General features: G+C 37.0%; 2 protein-coding genes across 2 annotated transcripts; one reads left to right on the top strand and one right to left on the bottom strand.

Moving 5' to 3' along the window:
* Positions 1 to 10: 10 nt before the first annotated feature.
* LOC128375847 (proton-coupled zinc antiporter SLC30A2-like) lies at positions 11 to 4,849 on the top strand. Its single transcript, XM_053336265.1, has 8 exons — positions 11 to 75; positions 243 to 451; positions 1,671 to 1,817; positions 2,035 to 2,188; positions 2,933 to 3,134; positions 3,552 to 3,657; positions 3,753 to 3,887; positions 4,722 to 4,849. Exons 1-8 carry the CDS (start codon positions 11 to 13, stop codon positions 4,847 to 4,849), a joined length of 1,146 nt encoding a protein of 381 aa, XP_053192240.1.
* A 1,659-nt stretch (positions 4,850 to 6,508) lies between these two features.
* On the bottom strand, positions 6,509 to 21,094 carry coq8ab (coenzyme Q8A, genome duplicate b). The gene is made up of 15 exons (XM_053335518.1): positions 20,947 to 21,094; positions 20,392 to 20,556; positions 18,486 to 18,779; positions 18,337 to 18,403; positions 15,843 to 15,911; positions 14,693 to 14,818; positions 12,341 to 12,426; positions 12,112 to 12,252; positions 11,945 to 12,026; positions 11,696 to 11,789; positions 10,515 to 10,656; positions 10,167 to 10,274; positions 10,014 to 10,079; positions 9,307 to 9,393; positions 6,509 to 7,188 (listed from the first exon to the last, which is right to left on the bottom strand). Exons 2-15 carry the CDS (start codon positions 20,530 to 20,532, stop codon positions 6,895 to 6,897), a joined length of 1,797 nt encoding a protein of 598 aa, XP_053191493.1. The 5' UTR covers positions 20,533 to 20,556; positions 20,947 to 21,094; the 3' UTR covers positions 6,509 to 6,894.
* Positions 21,095 to 21,167: the final 73 nt, after the last annotated feature.

Genomic DNA, 21,167 nt, shown 5'->3' with positions numbered 1-21,167 from the left:
CAGTGGATTTATGGAGTTATCGACAGATTCAGAGAAACAACATCTGATTGAGACTCATTTGGAGCATCTTGGATGGTACGTCTTCATGTTTTCTATCTTCTCAACACAGATGTTCTTTTTTTAATTTATTGACAGATGTTTCATTTCTCTAAAATTAACCTAAGTGCATTTTTTGAGAGAGAGAGAGATTGTCATTTTTCTTCAGATTGTGTGTGTGTGTGTGTTTTTTTTTTAAATCTTAGGTTAAACTCTCCATCTCCAGAGGACGGATATTCAGACTCGGAGGTCTGTGATGATGCCTCCAGTGTGGACGGCTTGTTGCGGCCGGAGCGACTCTGCCAAGAGACAGATGTGATGTCGAAGGCTGAAGGCGACGAGAAACGTTTGGCCAGAAGGAAACTCATCGTCGCCTGCGTTATCAGCCTCGTCTTCATGACCGGAGAGGTGATCGGTAAGAAGAAAGGTCAAAATTAATCTCACCTGCAGCAGTGTGGAAATGTTCTAACAAGGCAAATGGGGTACGGTGGCCCTGAAGTACAAATCACAACAGCAAATCAGAAAACACAACAGCATATATATATATATATATATATATATATATATATATATATATATATATATTAATAATAATAATATATAATATTATATTATTATTATTGCATATATATATATATACGCAAAATCCGTGTTATATTAGCAATGTGTGTGTGAAGTGTTGATGTACTGTACTCCGATGCCGATAACTTGACAGCAGCGATCCATGGTAACCATGGTAACCGGCAAACAAAGAAAAAAAAGTTAAACTCCGGGAAATTTCGAGGCGTGTCATTGGACAATAACTGTAATGACGTCATACATGTCGGACCACGAGTATAGCTGCCCGCTCGGTTTGCCGGAACCGGTAACTCAGACAGTTACCGGTTCCGGCAGTTACCGATAAACAAAAAATGTGCAAGAGGTAAGAGTGCCAACATTTTTTGTTTAATTTGTTGGAAAATGAAGATGTTGTACACAGAAAATGTGGTCCTCCCTCTGTGGGGATCGTCTAAATACACGTAATCTCCCCTTGGCCCACCGCCTATTAGTCGCAGACTGACAGACAGTACATCCAATCAGGACGAGGCATCATTGTCCAATGACCTTTTCCGGTGTGAGTCTCTCTAATGCTGTTGTGTTTTGTGATTTGCTGTTTTGTTTTCTTATTTGCTGTTGTGATTTGCACTTCAGGGCCACCGTACAAATGTATTTATTATTGCACAACAAGGTGATTTAAAGTGATTAAAACATAAAATACATCAACACAGAATAGACAGTTTATAATTTTATCATAAATTGTCTCATATTTTTATAAAATCTTAAACTTCAGTGTTGCAATTTTATACATTTATAGGTTTAATTTATAGGTATTTTCTCTATGTATTACTCTGCATTTAAGATGGACGTAATAATAATAGTGGCAATAACTTAATTTGTATAGCACCTTACATACAAGAAATTCAGCTCAGAGTGCTTCACATTAAAAGGACATTAAATGAGCATAAAGCAATGTTTAAATAAGAACAAAGAAAGAAAGAAAAAGAAACATTAATGTAATATAAGATGGAACATAAAAACAGTAATAATTGAAAACAGTAAAACTAATTTAACACACACCTGTTTTGTTTCGGCAGGTGGATACGCTGCTCACAGTCTGGCCATCATGACGGACGCGGCTCATCTCTTGACTGATTTTGGAAGCATCCTGATCAGCATCTTCTCTCTGTGGATCTCAACCCGGCCTCGCACACACACCATGACCTTCGGCTGGCATCGAGCAGGTGAGATGAAAATAACTCCAAAAGATACTCCAAAGATAGAAATGTAGATACCTTTTATATTTATATCTATGTTGATAGATTTTAGGATTTCTCTCAACATTTGAATGTAAATAAACATCTTTATATACAAAAGGCAGGAATCACAGTGTTTTTAGCACTCTTACTCTCTTTCTATATAAATAACAATGTTTTGACTGTCAGTTCATGTTTTAAACAGAGATTTTGGGCATGCTGCTGTCGGTCGTGTCTATCTGGGCTGTGACAGGAGTGCTTGTCTTATCGGCCATACAGAGGATCTCTGACGGAGACTACGACATCGACAGTCAGATCATGCTCATAACATCAGGCTGCGCTGTGGGCGTCAACGTCCTGTGAGTTTTTATTATTTATTAATTATCTTTTATTTTATTATTTATTAATTATCTTTTATTTTATTATTTATTAATTATCTTTTATTTTATTTGGGTATTGCTTGCTGTGATGTTTCCTTATTGCAGATTCATGAGAGTTATGATAGCGTTTGGTCACTTCCTGTTTTTATTTATTTCTTGTTTTATTTTGTCTCGTTTTCTTTGTTTGTGTTTGTTTTGTTTTATTTTGTTATCATGTAAAGCACTTTGTGTTACATCACTATTCATGGGTCAATGAAAAATAAGTGTTGACAAGATGAGCAATTCAAAAATATCTTAAAAATTGTCTTAAAAGCAGCATCAGGTTTGTTGTTGGTTTTATGTCATGTCAAATGACATTTGCAACCTTTTTTTTTCTCAAAAGACTGAATGCTCCTGAAAATGTCAAATGGTGTAACCACAAAATAATGATAAATATTAAATATTTTATCCACCTACAGTGTATTTAAGTGTACTTATATAAATAATTACTTTATTTAGAAGTTATTCGAATGTCTATTTTAACATTTTAACCCCTTTTTAAATTCGACTAAACCACATGGACACAATAAACATCATTGACCCATATTTGAAAAGTACCATGTAAATAAAGTCTGTTTGATTGACTGTGATGAGCTCAGTATTTGTGTTTGTCAGGATTATTATTGTTCAGCTCTTCTAAAATCAGTTTTAACTCTTTGTGACTATTTTTAATTTTTTTTTTAGCATGGTCCTGATCCTCCATCAGTCCGGCGCCTCACACGGCCACAGCCACGGGTTACCTAGCAACCAGCTGCAGAGCGACAAAGACCACCGCCACACTCACAGCCACGGCAACGCCAGCGTGAAAGCTGCCTTCATCCACGTGGTGGGAGACCTGCTGCAGAGCGTCGGAGTCCTGCTGTCAGCCACCATCATCCACCTCCGGGTCGGTGTGATTTATCTTTGTCCTCCATGATTGTCCAAAAAAAGATTAAAAACAACTCACACACAACATCCTGCTGACGAGCACTCACCAGGACCTCGATTTTCAAATGTGGTTTCACTAAACTAACTAAACAAATCCTGTTAATTCTCATCCGGCTAATTTGGATCTTTGAATGCAGTCTGAGGCTTTATTTGTTAATCCTGGTTGAAACCAACGGCCAGCATTCATATGATTGACTGAGTGCTGATTGTGTATCTCCTCGAAGTCGATGCAAACCATACATTTCAGTGGAAGCAGGACGGGATGCTTTATTGGCATGTGTGCAGTATCAGCAGGTGGCGTTACTGCAGCCTTAAACACACCTTCGACCTCTATTGTGTGTTTTATTATTTTGTTTTTAACTTTATTTCCTCACAGCCTGAATATAAAATAGCAGATCCGATTTGCACCTTCCTGTTCTCGATCCTGGTTGTTGTGACGACACTTCCGGTCACCAAGGATGTTTTCAGGATACTGATGGAGGGTAAAAACACTTCTTCCATGTCTGCAAGTCAAATTATAATGCGTTTTTTGTTTTAATTAAATGAATTATGAGTTATTGGTGTTTATTTTCCGCAGGCACTCCTCAGGACATAAACCTCAGCGGCGTGAGAGAGCTGCTGCTGTCGGTGAGAGGAGTCGTAGGCGCTCACAGTCTGAACATGTGGAGCCTCAACATGACTCATTCTTTACTCTCCGTCCACGTGGTCGCAGGTAAAATCAACAGGGCTAATCTCTACCACACACAACTCCACCGACGTCCAGTCTGAGTGGAGAGGATGTCGGTGCGCTGCAGGGAATAAATATCCTGAAGTTTTAATAGTTTTGTAGATCAGAGGCAACAGAGATGAGAAAGAAAAAGGAAATTTAATTGATAAATGTATCTGGCACATTCCAAGACTTAAGAATTATAAATGATCTTTGTTGTGTCTGTTTTTTAATATTGTTTTAGCTGATCTATTTTTTTTCCACTTGATTTTATATTTTTTATCTGCAGCTTTTTTATGCTGCCGACTTACATTTACTCAGTTATATTGAACATAATCAATTTTGTCAAATTAAATGTCAGACAATAGTGAAAAAATTACCTTTTTATAATTTCTTCCCAGCTCATGTTGACGTCTTTAAATGTCCAAAATCCAAAGATACTCAATTTACAATCATGTATGATGCAGAAAAACATCTAATTCTCTCACGTTTGAGGAGCTGCAAACCAACACATTTTTACACATTTCCACTTTAAAAAATGACAAAAACGATTTCTAGACATCGAAATAGGTGCAGATTAATATTCTGTCAATTGTATATTTGATTAATTGACTATTGTTGAAGCTTTAAACAAACAGAGCTAACAGAACAAACAGTGTTAAGAAGTTTGAGGTCCATTGTTAATGCTAAGGTAAATAAAAAAGCCTGAATAGAGTCAGTAGGTTTTAAAGAACATGGTGTGGGAATCAGACAAAGTACTACTGTTTACAAATGACACCTGTGTGATCAATATAATGTAAACTATAACTTATTAAAAGTATTTGTGATGTGTGTCCTCAGAGGAAGACGCCGATCCGCAGATCGTCCTCACGAAGGCGACAAAGCTTCTGCGCTCTGAGTTCAGTTTCACCGGCATCACGATCCAGGTGGAGACTGACGGGCTGGACGCTCACGACGTCACAGACTGAACGATGACCACGGAAAGAGACGTTAAAGGAAAGGTTTACACTTTGAATATAAGGAGGGGGACTGAAGGACTACAGCTGTTACATTTCAGGAGTTTGGGACACCAGTTGCGGTAGATTTAGCAACTGTTGTCATGACGATTACTTTGGATTCACTGAATATGAATGAATCTCTGGTTTCAGCTTTATTTAATTATTATAAACCCATTTCATTCATAAATCAAAGCAAATCTTACAGTTGATTGTCCGTATCAAACAATATATTTCTTCTATATCTGAATGTACGAACAAAAAAAAGCTGTTAAACTCCTTCACCAAGTTTTACAAGATATTTATTTAACTATTTATTTTGTGTTTTATTACGGCCTCTAGTCCCCTGATGTGTATATATAACCACTAGTTGTATAAACAACTGGTGTCTGTACGCTGTTAAGTAACCAGCATGTTACAGGATGTTACGTAGCTTTGTAATACGTCAATATTGAACCGTGATGTACAACTTTAAAGATAAACTATGCAGGATTTTCCTAAAAAAAAAAATCAATAAACTAATCCCTGTCAATGATCTCTTTTACATAACTAATGATTTTGTTTGGGGCTTCTCTTCTGTGTCAGCCTCTATTTATTACATTAGTGTATTCATGCTGTTACATTCATTATTAAATTGGTTGAAAACTGCCCTGCTGGATAAATTTGTCTAAATGTTCACAGAATTAGTCCGCACGTGAAAATAGTCCCTAAAAAGAATGTGATCCTAATGTAGGAAATTATTTATCCTTTCTTTAAAAATTAAACTTTTATTTTAAGAATTTTGGTTTTGGTTGCTCTTCACGGTTTTAAAAGGAGACAATTAAGAGAGAAATCTATAAAGTTATAAATGAGCTACAATAAATTAGTCTACATGTGAAAAGAGTCCCTGATATAAGAAATGATTTAGCCTTACTTTAAAAAATTAAACTACTTTTTTTTTTTTTTTTTTTTTACTTGTTTTTTGTTCTTGGTTGAAACAAAATTGAAATTTGATGTTGGTAATAAAACTGAAGATTAACGCCAGCCTGATCCTTTAAATGCTCTTCACTCAGTTACAGAGAGAAATTTATATCTGCGATAATGTAAACTTCCCCAAAATCAGACTAATAAAGGAATAAAGTTATAAGGAGCTACGATAAATTTGTCTTAATGTCAAAAAACAAAAATCCTTTCAGTCTGAAATTCAGTGAACTTTGTAACTTAACTCTGAACCTAAAAAAGCAACAACAGAAAAGTCAGATGTTTCTCTTCAAAAGTATTTTTATTGCTGGAGACGTACGTACAAATACAGTATCCAAAAGTAACAAATATCTCCACGTTTCATATAACGATAAACTGTTGTTGCCCTCGTGTTGTGTCATCCTCCTCTGCACAGAAAACAATCACTTATGTTTTTGCACATGCGTAAATAAAGAGTTTCATACGACTTGACAACATATTTAACAAACAGGTTGATAAGAATATTTTTTGGCAGCACTGAATTCACACCTAACTAAAATATTTTCTTAAGTCCTTTCTTCTACTGTTGTAGCTTTAAAATAATAAGAAATACGGTTTATAAATCCTTGGTGCTCAGTAGAAGACATTTAGAAGTTTTTTTTTTAGTAGTTTTTTTTGCAGCATCAGTATAAATGTATTAAACTGGCAGTCCTGGGCTGATGGAGTACAGATCTTCAGACCTTAACAGGCACATAATAATAATAATACAATATGGCACAACAAATCTCATTTAAACGTACAAATACGTACAAATACTGTTCACACATTACCCTGAAAAGCAGAGCGCAGGTGGACTATAAAGCACAGTCGTTATTCTCAAAGTACTTATAAGTTAACTGGATGATGAGTCGGAGGAGTAGTCGCAGCAGACGGCCGTAACAAACATAGAACTAGGTAACATCTGGACATTATATGGTCAAAGTTCCCCTTATGTGTCTTCACAGATAAGAATGTGTAAGTTCAATTGTTCAACATACCAAAAAAAGTTCAAACATGCTTTTCAACACAAGTCTCTTCCGCTAGTGTGTCGACTCGGGGCGTCCGTCCTTCCAGTAGTTGGCGTACGCCTCCTGGAACATGTTTTTGCACGAGATCTGAGCTTTGAGTTTGGAGCAGATGAGGAAGGAGCCGCCCATCTTTCGGTGGAGGGAGTAGGTCTCCTCGGGCGGAGGCGTGAGTCGCTCCCTCAGCATCACTGGGATGAGGCTGTGGATGCGCTCGGTGGTGCTCTGCGCTCCGAAGTTGAAGGGCTCCACGGAGGAGAAGGCCTCGCCGAGGATCATCACCGCGTCCACGTGGGCGTTCTCCATCGACTTTATGACAGGACAGCAGCGGTTAATCAACAGGCTTTAAAGGAGCAGCACGTATGGCTTCAACCACTACACATCTGTCTGATTTATCTCTCATCAGCTCCCTCTGGAGGATTAACACAACTTAGACACACACTTTAAGTAGCAGCTCTCCGAGGCCTGTAAACTTACTTTGGAGTGTAAAATAGGTGGAATTCCCCTTTAATAACATTTCCAACCACACATGCTATAAATGCAGAGGTGGAAGAAGTACACAGATCCTTTTCTTAAGTGAAAGTAGAGTATTATATTATTATATTATTTAATTATTAGTGTTGAGGCATTAATGTGTTGTAACTGGTCATGGTGGTGATATTGTTTTACTACTTTATATACTGCTGGCTAATTTTGTTTCTATAAAAGCATCATCTCTTAAAAGCTGATTGTATATTTAGACTGTAAAAACTAGGACTCAGTACCAATCCAAGTACCCTTAAAGCGATACCGACACTAACTGAGTACTTCATTTGATACCCATTACACATTTTGTGCATTAAAGAGAAGAAGGCTTGTGTTGATTGGCTGTGAGCAAGTCCATACAAATAGTCATATCTTCTAGCATCGATTCCAGGTATTGTTTCATAAGAGATGTTTGATGCTACTTGGTATCGAGTACCGATACCCAGCTCTTGAAAAAAACCCACATCTATGAAGTAACCACAACTGTCAAATATTTGAGTAAAAAACTACAATATTAAAGCTCCCTGGTGGTCGAGTGGTTAGAGCGCATGCCACATAATTGCTATGCTGCAGGTCATTCCTACCTCTTCCTGTTACTGACTGAATACTGACTGACTAACTAACTGACTGAGTACTGACTGACTAACCCTAACCCATGTAGTGAAACAGAAAGGTAAAGAAGTATCAAATGGAAATAATCAACTACAGTAAAGTATAAGTGCCTCCTATGTGTACTAAATATACTTAGTTACTTTCCACCACTGTGAGTTTTAGTGATCAGTAGTGCAGTGATGGAAATTTCTGTAAGGATAAATAAGAGAGTGTCTTCCTGGATCTTTAAAAGGAACCCTGACTATTAAGACTGTGTACGCCCTAATATACTATAATTACCCTCTCTTATTAAAATACATTGTTAGAAACACATGAAATATTATTTAACGTTTTATACAACCAGTCACACGCTCCAGTTAAGGAAAGACTTCTCTCTCTTTAGCTGCTCCTTATATAGACGAGTATCTCTCTCTGTCTGTCACATGTCAGATCAATCATTCGACTCAAAGCACAGATTAAAAAAACGTCCTGGAGACAAGAAGGAGTCAGCTGTTTTCTTATCTTTACACATTGTAACAGAAGGAAGTCTCATCTAAGAATCACATGAGCGATATCCCTCGTTACCACACCGACCTTTCATCTCATTTCAGTTACAGCTTAAAGGTTTGTGTACTCTAACGGCTATTTTACAGTTTATGTTTTTTTTGTTTATAAGCAGTTCTCCTTGAATAAAAGACTATTAAACTACCAATTAATTTAAATTACTTAACTATAAGTATATCAATTGATAACTGATCTTATAACTGATTTTATTTATAATTAAAAGCAAAATTATTCTTTACAGGAAACTATTAGAAATTTAAAACCCAACAATAAATAAAAATGCAAATGACTGAACAATAAGTTCATCACTACCTTAAACTTGCTCTTGTATTTTTATATTCCATTACAGACTTAATTATTTTGTTTTTTAAAAGGTGAAAAGACGAGAGACTCACATCGGAGGAAATTCAAATTGCAATTCTGTCTAGTTAATAAAGGTTATAGAACTATGCCACTTAATAATAAATACATTTAATTGAAGTGATTTGACACTTTGTTAGTTATTTTCTGATTTAATAATTATTCATTTAATCTGTGATCATTATATACATTATATATTTTTTGCCAGTGATAACCGCCATACAATGCTGAGTTTGCAGATGTATTCCTCCTCTCTGTCTGAATATACACTAATTAATAAAATAATGCAGGTTAAATAAATAAACATGATAATACACGACTGCTACTGACTCATTTCTCTGTTTTTACATGAAGAGAGCGTTAATGTTAATGTTTGTGTTTATTCACCTTTGACTCGAACCCGGTGAGGAACTTCATGTCTCTGGACTTCTGCAGGACTCCTTCTCTGTCCTGATGAGCAGCTGCTTTAATAATCTGCAGAGTGAATAAAACACATTGAGGGTCAATAATGTGCAAAACACTTCAACATTTTTACATTTCATAGCATATTTTTGAAACACTGGCTTGAATGTGATAAAACTGTTTTCTTTAGTTTCTTATTATAAAGTTTGTTATTTGAATGAAACCTTTTGACATTTTTTCTTGTTATGAATTATTTAGTTTTTACAAGTAACGTTTCCTGTAAACCTATCATATGTTGGATGGATGATACTTTTGCCATGACTCATCCCGAGCATAAATTAAAACCACATTTTCATATTTTTTTAAGCATTTTTCCCCCAATGTAGTTTAATTTTTATTTCAAACATATTAGAGATATTAAAGAACAATAACAAAATAAAAAATATAAGCAGTGTTGTCTGTTTTAAGGTATTATTTAGATCTTATTCTTTTATTAACAACAAATGCAAGTTTCTTGTTTTAATTCAATTTAATGAGCTTCATTTTGTAATATGAATAGATTAAATTATGTATTTTTATTACAAGAGAAGTTTATTGTACAGTTTGATGTGTGATAATGAGAAAATATATTATAACAACAACTGAGAAACTGTTTAGTCATATTTTCTTTTACTATCTCTGCTATTTCTTACCTCAATGTAAGTATCAGTGAAACTTTTATCAAATCCTCGTGTTGCTCCGAAATCTAACAAAGCAACCTGAAGACAAAGAAACATCAGACCTCAGTGAAAAGAGAGAAAACATTAAATGTATCAGAGTTCAGTGACTGAGTGAGACAAACTGACCTTGTGAGTCTGAGGATCAAAGAAGAAGTTGGACCAGTTGGGATCAGTCTGCATGTATCTGAACTCAAAGACCTCCCTCAAGCATAAAATCAAGATCTGTTCACAAATCTGAGGAAAGAACAAAAGGAGGTAAAGAGATAAAGTTGATACACAGTTTCAGTGATGAGCACAAATGATCTCTGTGATGTATCGTCATGACTCGGCAGATTTAAAAGGTTACATGTTTTATTTTTTTGGCGCATCACCTTGAACACCTCGAGAGCCAGCGACATTTTGGCAAAGCGCAGGTGCAAATTTTACTGTGAGGAATTCAGGGCGGCGTGAATGAAACTCTGAAGCGGGCATTACCTCGTTCCTGAGTTCCTGAGGGAGGTCAGTGGCCTGGTCCAGAGGGAAACCGGGCACCAGCGTCGTGGTGAGGACGTGCTGGCTGCTCAGCTCGTCAATCACATCGGGGACGTAGAAGTACGGGTGATCCTTCAGCAGCTCCCTGGGACACAAAGTCAAAGTTTAAAAAATAAAGAAAATGAAATGAAACATGTAACTGTAACTCAAAAGAGTGTCTGGTCCGCCTCTTCACTGCCAAATATCCAATAAAGCCAAACTAAGCCAAAGAATTGTTAAAAGCAAGGAACTATTTTGGGATTGTGGCTTTCTGGAGGATTGGACTCCACCCATCGCTACATTTGAGCGCTAAGTCTTTAAGTTCTTGGTAACTACAAGCTAGTTTCAAATATGGATTTACTAAATCAGGTTTGCACCATTAAAACTTCAGAATGTCAGTTATGTGTAGATTGGTTGCTAGGAAACACACATGTAAGCACTGTCCAATAAGAAGCAGCCATCTACAGTATGTCAAACAAAGTCACTGTTAGCATCACAAACACTGTTAGCATCGTAACTTAACTTCTAAAAATTAAAGTTTTAAAAGGAGAAAAGATAAAATAATATGAACTGCTCATCTTTTGTGAATGTAGCTTTGACTTTTTTTTTAAAAATTTCTATCTGCAAAACCGAAGAAATATGTGTGTTTTGGTCTTTAGTAGTATCCGATAACGCTAACTTAGCTAAGGTTATTTGGTCATTTAACATTATTGGAATAAGGTTTAGTAATGGTATTATTATTTAACTAATTCAAATGTGTTTGTTACTGTTTTTAATATAAAACTGTGGCCGTAAAGCTGAAAAAAAGGATTTAAAGATCAGAACGTCTGATTTTAACTATATTTTTAATGCTATAAATATGTGTATTTAAAGTTTTGAAATTTGCTTTGGAGACAGCACAATTATTTCAGACACTCAAACCACATGTTCAAGTCTTTGAATCCTGTTTATCCCGTTTTACAATCACAGTTTCAACCTTTTAAATCTTAGTTTTAATGTTGTGGATTATGACACTAATACAGTTTTAGGTCTAAAGTCGTCGTTATTTTTGTATTAATTTTTGGTGTAAACTGATGTAGTCAGATTGTAACACTGACGGTGACCTGTTACATATGGTGTTATAATAAAGAGTTTGAACAACTCACTGGAATTTTTTGGCACATTTGGCCTCTCTTATGTAATCGCACTCAAGCGCCAGCTCCCGGCTCATGACCTCAATAAGGTGCTCAGGAAACAGACCTGTGTGTGGAGGACAAATGAGAAAAAAACTGAAAACCATGACTTTCAAACAGCGGGTTCAGGTTGGTATATTGACTGTAGTGGAGGTTACCAACATGAGACAATAGCAGCTGTTATCACAAAAATGACCAAACAAACCCCTCCAACAATGTTACCTTCAGGCAGCGCGTTGCTTAAACTCAGAGCAGTCATGATATTGTTCACGTCACTGTCGATACTCTTGGCAACTCCAGGATACTGAAAGGAAAGATTTGATTATTATGTGTGTGATTTTTAATTTGCTGGATTTTGTCACAGTTATTAACTCTCCAAGTCCTCTCACCTGGATCTTCATGGCGACCTCTCTGCCGTCCTTCAGCCTCGCTAAATGCACCTGACCAATGGATGCGGCTGCAAACGGCTTCTCCTCAAAGTACTCCACCTTGTCCCTCCAGTTTGGGCCGAGGTCGCTGCTGACCACTTTCTGCAGAGAAGAAGCAGAGACACTGTTGTATCTATCTATGAAGCCTACTGAGTCTGTGTTGTTCACTTCACAGCTCTCCATACTGTACCATCATCTGTTTAGTGGGCATGAAGTCCGCACTCTGTCGAACACGCTCGAAGATTTTGGCCAGCTGGGGGTTGATAAAGACGTCATCTAAGAGAGAGAAGAAGGGAGAAGAGGAGCGGAGTTAAATATGATGGTTTCTAATGTAGCTTCAGCGGGTTTTTTAAAGTTTTATTCATCTAGCTCTCTGCTGCATCAATTTACATGTCAACTTTTCTGTCCCTTACAAGTCCCACAATTTTATGGAAGTACAATACTGAACTGCTTGAGAACCCCTTTTAGAATTTTAAAGGATGAGCTCATAATTTAAGTGTTTTAAAACAAGTCAGGTACCCAAATGAACATTGAATGCAAGTTTTTTCTTCCTGTAATCATTCCTCGTGTTCTTACTGACCATTAGAAGATCCCTTCATAATCCAGTCCTCCTGTGCAAAAATGTATTTAGAAGTGTATCTGAAGCCAACGTTACAGTCTTTTTAGTGCCAAAGTTCCTCTTTTTGTTACTATACTTCCACTGCAGCTCAACAGGGAAACACAAAGAGGGAATTTGATGCTAAAAAGACTTTAAATGTGTCAGATATCCATTTGATATGACAAACTCAGACTGCTGAAGCCTCATATAAGCTTCAGGTCAACTTTTAAATGCACTTTGGTCCCCATCACTTACATTGAAAGCACATCTGAAGGGATTTTTTTAATAGTCAGTATGAACAGGAGGAATGATTACAACGATGAAAACCTCTTCCACTGTTCATATGAGCACCTGACTGTTGTTTTAAGACAGACTTGAACAACTGTTAATCCGTCCTTGATCACTTAAAAACTCTGCTTCATCAAATCCTGCACAAACTACGCAACATCACCTTCTTCTGACTGACCCCTGCTCACGTCAAACCGGAGAACGCACACACATATTACAGACATTTCTTGGGTAAAATGGCCAAATTTCTTTATAATTTTCAAAATAATGTGCGTAACAAAGTATCAAATGACTCAATTACTCTTAGTAAGAAACTTTCACTGTTGCTGCTTCACTTCAAGTAACAAAAGGAACAACTGTGAAAAAAACTGTTCTGCAACACCAAGGTGACTAACCGGAGGGATATTCTTTATTTCACCATCATGTTTCAGTTCATGGTCTAGTTTATCCGTCATCAGGGTGATTAAAGTGCTCAGAAATAAATGGGAAATTTGAACATCTGCAATAACGGTTATTTTCATTAACAATGAATCTTCTTGTTTGTTCAATCAAATGTGTGAAGATTACGAAAATCACAATGGCTTTCATCTAAAATAGTCCAAAACTCAAAGATATTCAGTTTAATATAATTATTTTCCCATCAGACAAAGAAATTCAGAACAGATTAATAACTTAGAGGCTGAAATGAGGTAAAATTGCCTTATTTTGCAAGAAAGAAATACTTAAATGCAAATAGTTGCGGATTCATTTTATGTTTGATCACATAATCAATTTAAAGACTAAATGTTTCAGCTCTTATCAATCTGCTGATGAAGACTATGTGATATGATCAAAAGCCCAGGAACAGCTTTTAAATGAACCTTGAGATTGGGTTGTTTTGTTAACTGCTGTTTTTCCTCCAAGGTCAATAGTTAACTTTGGAAACTCAGCACTGATACAGATATCTGATCATGAAACATTTAGGAATTAGAAAGAAACACAAGTGATACTAAGATTATCTTCACTGAGCAGTATAAGAACTACAATTTGATTCAGATTGACTAAAAAGGCTTTGAAGATTGTGAACCTTAAAATAGCTCTAACTGTTATTAAATGACCTTCTGGGTTTTTGAACGATCGCCAGAGATTTATCCTCCAGAAGAAAAAAAAAAAAAACAAGTGCTGAGCTCCGTTGGACTTGACTGTAATGATCAAACACGAGAGGCACAAACTGGGGCTGCTGGGATCTGGCAGTAAAACAACACCGTAAGTGTTCGGGTTTAAAGTCAACAGACCTCACTGTCAGTTTCATCCCTGCTGCCAACAATAGCTCGACTGGAATGGCACTTATTGTGTTCAGCTGGCCCGGGGTTTATTTTAGGTGATGACATTTCCCTGTTGGTAAAAGGATCTTGTTTGTTTGGAAGCGACTCTGATACAGAAACATGATGAAGTGTTTGTGGGGAAGTTGCAGCACCAGTTTACCATCTGTGTTTGATCTCTACTGAGAGGCTGAAGCTTTATTTGCAACACTGATGCCGGAGGGTTTACTGTATGTTACGTTCCTCAGCAGTGAGTCTGAGCTCCTCATGTCCTTGTATCATGTCATCTCACTTTGTGCTGCATCACTGAAGATGAATTCATTAATGATATTTAGATTCATTTGATCGACATCACCTTGGATACTGAGCATCTGTCCCAGTTTTAGTGCGGCGCCTCGAACTTTGCAGAGCGTCCGGACGATTCTTTGAGCGTTGGCTTCAGACAGGAAGGCGCTAGAATCCAGTATGGATTTCTTTTCACCTGAAGAACAAACAAATCATTCAGTGCAAACATAAGATAAGATAAACGTGAGAGTAGTAATGACAGATCACATTAACGACTATCAGAAAGAACAGGATCTTCCTCTATCTTCATTATCTCCTCCATGAATGCATTAAGTGGCAATTATCTGGCTCAGAAATCTTTTGGTTAAACTTCATTTCAAGTTGCCCAAAATGAATGATCTATAGGGTTGAAAATCACCAGCTGACTGCATGTTAAGTCATCTCCTTTTTTCTTCCTCTTGAATTTAAGTTTTTCTTTTGATTATAAATGTCATAAATATGTAAAATACATTTTGAATAGAACGATCATGTAGTCTAGACTCTGAATAAGGCTGGGTATCATCTCATTTTAATATTGGGCTCGTTTCCACCAGCTCTTCATAAATCCATCAGCAGGTTTGCATGTTAAGTTCTTACTAAACACAAACTGGTTCAAAAACTAGTGAAAATACTGAATCATGTTGCACCTTTATAACTTTATACCATCACGAGCTGTAACATAAACCTCCAATAAAAGTTTTAAGGGCCAGAAGACTCTTTCTGAATGTAGTACTTGTTTATTTATATATCAGCACATCTATGTTTGAACTTATGATCAGCTCGTGTAACCGACACCCGATGCCAATATGAAACCAGACTTTCAGTATTGATACCGAATTAAAACATTTTCAATGCCTCAAATTGAGGAATATAAGATTGTATTTCTATAACCTTTTTTCCAACATGCATCAGGTTTTAAAAAAAAAAGTTTAAAGTTTGACATATTTATACTGTGTATTAACTATTCTATATCTAATCGCAGACCTGATTACTGAAGCTAATGAGGATCCTTTTGAATATGTTCATAATTTAAAGCTAATTCCTTTGTCAAATGATATTTAAAGCTAAAATGTAAACTTTAGATCACACACACACATATGAAACCACATTAGTCTTCATACTGTAGTAAACTCCATCGACCCTTTAAACCACCAATAAAACTAAAATCCTCCTCTTATCACCTTGTTGAGGTTTTAAACTCTTCTTGGCCACTTCAGCGATCGCTCCGATGCCGAGTCCAACAGCCAGACCTGCAGAGAGAGAAATTAATAATATATAAAAAAGATAAAATTTCACACATTTCCTCTATCTGGAAAAGGCTGGCCCCTGTTTGACAAGTAAAGTTAACATTTATCAGCCTGCAGAGTGAAGCAGTGGCAATTGTTACTTCATGAATGCCCTCACAGCCTTACCCTTACTGATGCCCTACTTTACATCTGATAACAGCAGCAACGGCAAAGCAAACCATGATAACAGCAATCAGAGACCTGAGGTGGGTCTTAATGTTTCAGGGGCAAATTTAGGTCAAGATAGAAGTGAATAAATCTGATACTCCTGTACAGTAAGTGTGCTGCCCTTTCCTTTGATGACACAGTTGCTGACATGTTTTATACAGCAGGGTTGGACTCTTGGGCAAGACTCTGGTGTGTTCCTGAAACGTTTCCTCAGCTATTCATACTCACGTCACACACTTCCCACAGTCTGACCTCCGCTCTGAAAAACTGGTAACCCAAGTCATTAACCCTCCACAACCTTTACTGCTCAAACACTTCAATGTAAAAGAGAAGAAATAAGAATAAACACTTGGAAAACAAACTAAAATCTGAAGGTAAATGTTCTGACTTCTTGTTTTTTAGCAGCTTGGACTGTTTACCACATTACATAAACTCTACGGTGGTGAAATCCTGCAGGGCGACTTGTTAGGCGCACACAAGTCCTTGCCGCCCTGCAGGAAGTGCCAACACTGTCAATGTCATTTGCACAACTTGTTTACACAACTCATGTTGAAAATAGTTGTGAGTTAGCTGAGAAAATGCCAGAGACCGTTTAAGATTATTGAGATTTTCTGGAGCTAATATTGAACATGCTTGAAATTCAGAATCCGGGTCACCGCACCTCGGCTCTGTTCAGACACACAGACAGCAGGACCGCAACTAATCATTATTTTATTAGTGGTTGATCTGCTTATTGTCTTCCAGGTTAATATCAGAAAATTATGATGACAATCAAATGTGTTTCTTTTCCTTTGATGTTTTAAATGAAGTAATTATTTATATAAGTGCACTTAATTACACTGTAGATGGATAAAATATTTAATATTTATCATTCTTTTGTAGTTACACCATTTGACATGTTCAGGAGCATTCAGTCTTTCGTTGCAAATGTCATTTCAAATGCCATAAAACCTGATGCTGCTTTAAAACTATTTTTTAAGATATTTTTGAATTGCTCATCTTGCCAACTCTTATTTGTCATTGACTCATGTAAAGAGTTTACTGTCATAGACAACAAGACAAAAAAAATCACATTTAAGAAGTTAAAACCAGTTCATTATTAGTGTTTTTGTTTAAACTTCATTTCATTCATTAGATCATCTAACAAAATATTTCAATACTACATTACGTTACCATGTCTCTGCAGCATAACATGAACACATTTTGATTTGCAAACAGCTGTAATCCATAAATTAGGGCTCGGCGATACGGCCAAAATCTTATATCCTGATAAAGCACAACTCAATAAAAAAAAAATATATTTTGATCTCTGCAATGGAGTGTTAAGGACAACTAAACTCACAGCGTTATGATATTTACAGCTAAATATTTCTGTTAAGAGTGAAATTTGTCGATAGAGCATGATATGAAACGATGTTCTTCTATCATCATGTGATATATGGGTCAAACACGTGTTTTTCAAAGTAGTAAAAATAAAGCAGTAAGTTCAGTTCCCTGTTACCCATTATCATATATATTATTGCAAACACTTACACAATTATGCCATGGGTGTTCATTTACATTTTAGAGGAGGATTTTCTACATTTTAAAAACGTTTTTCATTCATTAGGATTTTAAATCGGGACAGTCACACTGAAGGACATTTTGACTCTTTAGGACTCAATAACTCATTTAATTTAGTAGTTTGACACACACACGTACTTCTGGGTGAAATGAAGGGTAAGAGTTGAGTGTTTTTAATATTATATTTATCTTTTTATTTTAAGTTAATGGCCTTCAGACACTAAATTTACACGTCTCCTCTTTGACTCGTGTATATATCATCACACAGACGACTTTAAATGACTCTAAAAGCTAAATGAAATCAGAAAAGTTGAAATAAAAATAAAAACCCTGTTGTCCCTGATCAGTCACTCATGAGTTGAAGAATATGTTTGATAGTTTTAACTTTTCTTTTTTAGCCCCGCTCTGCTTCACATTCATTGAACATCACAGAAGCTTCGCAGCTGCTCAATAAACTAATCTTGGACACGCAGCACTGCTACCAAAGCACCTATCAAACACCTTGCTGAAGGGCACATCGGTGGCTTTTATATATTAAATATTAACTTTGGAGGTGTAGCTTTCTGCTTCAGATCTGAGGAATCTAACTCTCTCTAATAATAATGATGTTACTCAGCTGCTTCTTCAGCTAAGATCTAAAACAGGAAGAGGAACCTACCTCCAAAATTCACCAGTCGTCCTATCCGTGTGACGGGAACCTTCCTCTCTCTGGATCTCTCACTGAGCTGAAACACAAAAACTCACTCAATACACTCATCACTCAATACTCTTCATTAGTAATCTTCACACATAAAAAAGCTCTTTTACCACTTGCTTGTGTGGCTTGAAGTCTGTTTTCTTTGTGGTTCTTGCTTTATCGATGTCCTCCGATGTCAGCCGCCCCACTGTGGAGTTGTCCTGGTTGAACAGCCTCGTTTGTGCACAGAACATCTGGCTGGACCTGAGCCTCTTCGTTCCAGTTCTCCCGCCGCACGGCCCATCGCCACCATTCACACTTCCGGCGAAACAGGGGCCGAAACGAGCTCCTACTGTTGAATATCTGTGAAACGGTGCTGCTGAAGCTCCGTGGACGCAGGCTTGTTGCTGCTTGTTGAACGTCTCCTGAATGAACAAAGCATAAGACTCAAAGCTGGATCCTCTACTAGGACCCCCTCCAAGACCCTATAAACCCCATTTCACCTCATATCAAGGGATTATACATACTGTAGTTTGATTCATTTTACATTTATTTAGAAATGTGCTTCACTAAATGACAATATAGGATAAAACATGTCCCTCATTAACTAATCTTGTAGAATGACGCTGTGTTGAAAACTTGAGCAAATTTAACTTTTCATGTCTATCATTCGTCCAAACTACGAATATATTGAGTTTCAATGAGTCATTGGTTGAGATGCCTGATAGTGTCTAATCTCCATTTACCAGTGCATTATTAGTTCTAGTGTGACTGAAAAAATAGAGGCAACACCCTTTTACTATTTGTTTTTCACTGCTTTTTGAACAAAACAAATTTTCTGCTGCATTTCTTTCATTCTATGTTTGTTTTCTGCAAGAATCTCTGAAACAGGTCTGCAACTTAATCAATCTGCATTTCACTTTCTGGATGAATCCATTATTTATTTGGTCTAAAAATGTAAGAAAATGTCCAGTTTTTTCTGACTACTGATCACAAACACAAAGATTCAGTCTGCCACAGAACACCAGATGAAAACCAGCTGATATCAACATCTGAGACATAAACTGTTTAACAGTCCAAAACACAAACTATATTTAGTTGGCTGTCATTAAATATGAAATAAACAACACTGTTTAGATAATATGGACACAGTTTACCAGAAAATATGTGATTTTAGAGGCATTTTAGTTTCCTATGAGTCTAAATCAGTGGTTGGGACTCCAGTGGATCACAACATGAGTAAAAAAACATTGTTCAGCCACCAAATCTTTGTCTAATCTTTGTCTTTTTTTGTGACACATGGGATAGTTTTAACTTTTCTGGCTTTTAAGAATTATTCAAATAACAAATCTTAATTTTTAAAAGGGGTCAAAAGCCAGAATAAGTTGAGAACTACTGGTCTAAATGTTGATTAGGAGGATTTACTTCCCAGCAAAGAAGAAAACTCAGAGGGAAAGACTCCACAAGTGTCCTGAGTCTAACTCAGTGGTTGGGACACATCGAGTGGATCACAGGATGATTAATGGAAAATAAATGAGTGAAAAAACATTGTTCAGCTACAAAATCTTTCTCTAATCTTTGCTTTTTTTATGAAACATTGCAAAGTTTGACCTTTTCTGGCTTTTAACAATTAATCAAATAAGAAAAAGATGAGTTTCAAGAGTAAAATCACTCACAAGTAGAAAGATCTTCATTTTTAAAGGGTTCAAAAAGCCAGAAAAGGTTGAGAACTACTGGTCTAAATGTTGATTCAGAGGATTTACTTCCCAGCAAAGACAAAAACTCAGAGGGAAAGACCCCACACATGTTATTTAGGAGCATTAAAATGTGACTATCAGTCATAGAAAATCTTCTGAGCTGAATCCTTCTCTCCCTGCAGTTTCTATTCCAGCATCATCCACTCATTGGTCACTATTGTTGTGGTGTTGATGGGGGTGACGGTGCTGCTGAAGGTATCTGGGTTACATGCTTATGAAACTCTATCTGTCTCTGCTCTGCTGCAGCACACGGCGGCCACATCACGGCTGACTTGCTCACCCTTGCTGATCCGGCAGTATGATGGAAGTTTGCCAGCAGTCTCTGGCCTCCGGAGCCGGGCAGACCGCCTGCTGCTGGGGCTCTGCTGGCCGCCTGCTTCATCCAGGCCAGACTCCTCCAGACCACCAAGTCACCAGTCATGATGTTTCCTCTCTCTGTTTGGACCTGCACAGACAAGAATAACAACAGTACACAACAGGTTGATTTTTTTTGATTTAGTGCTCTGAGCTGAGACTGGATGAATGAAAAAGGGGTAAAAAAGTTGAGGAGCTGGTTTGTGTTTGACCATCAGCTTCTGTTCCCATGCTTGTGGGATAAAGCTTTAGGAAAAAAACAACCTAATCAAACACAAACTGATAAAAGTGTAATATTAACTAAGCTGGCTGAGTGATAAGAAAGCAGAAAGAGCCAAAAAAACAAAACATGAACACTGAAAAGTTTTAAAAGCAACACAAAGAAAATATTATTGAAAGGAGTTTTTACAGCTGATTAGACTCACTCAATGAATCGTATGAATGTAAGTGACAAGAGAGGGAAATTCAACTTGTAACTCACCAACTGAAGCTTTAAAGTCCTCTCAGCTGCGGCAGCGTGCACTCAGTGAGCATTTTAAGCAGACTGAGGCTCAAGCAGACGTTCACCTTGATTTGACTTGACACAATTCCTTGTAAACACCTCAACTCCATGCGACAAGGCGGACGACACGCTGAAGGACATGCAGCTTTTTTTTTTTTTTTTCCCCCAGAGGCAACACCGGGGGGGTAGAAGTTTACCAG

This window comes from Scomber japonicus, chromosome 16, assembly GCF_027409825.1.
Source record: "Scomber japonicus isolate fScoJap1 chromosome 16, fScoJap1.pri, whole genome shotgun sequence".
Lineage (NCBI taxonomy): Eukaryota > Metazoa > Chordata > Actinopteri > Scombriformes > Scombridae > Scomber > Scomber japonicus.
This window is presented reverse-complemented; position numbering and strand designations above follow the sequence as displayed.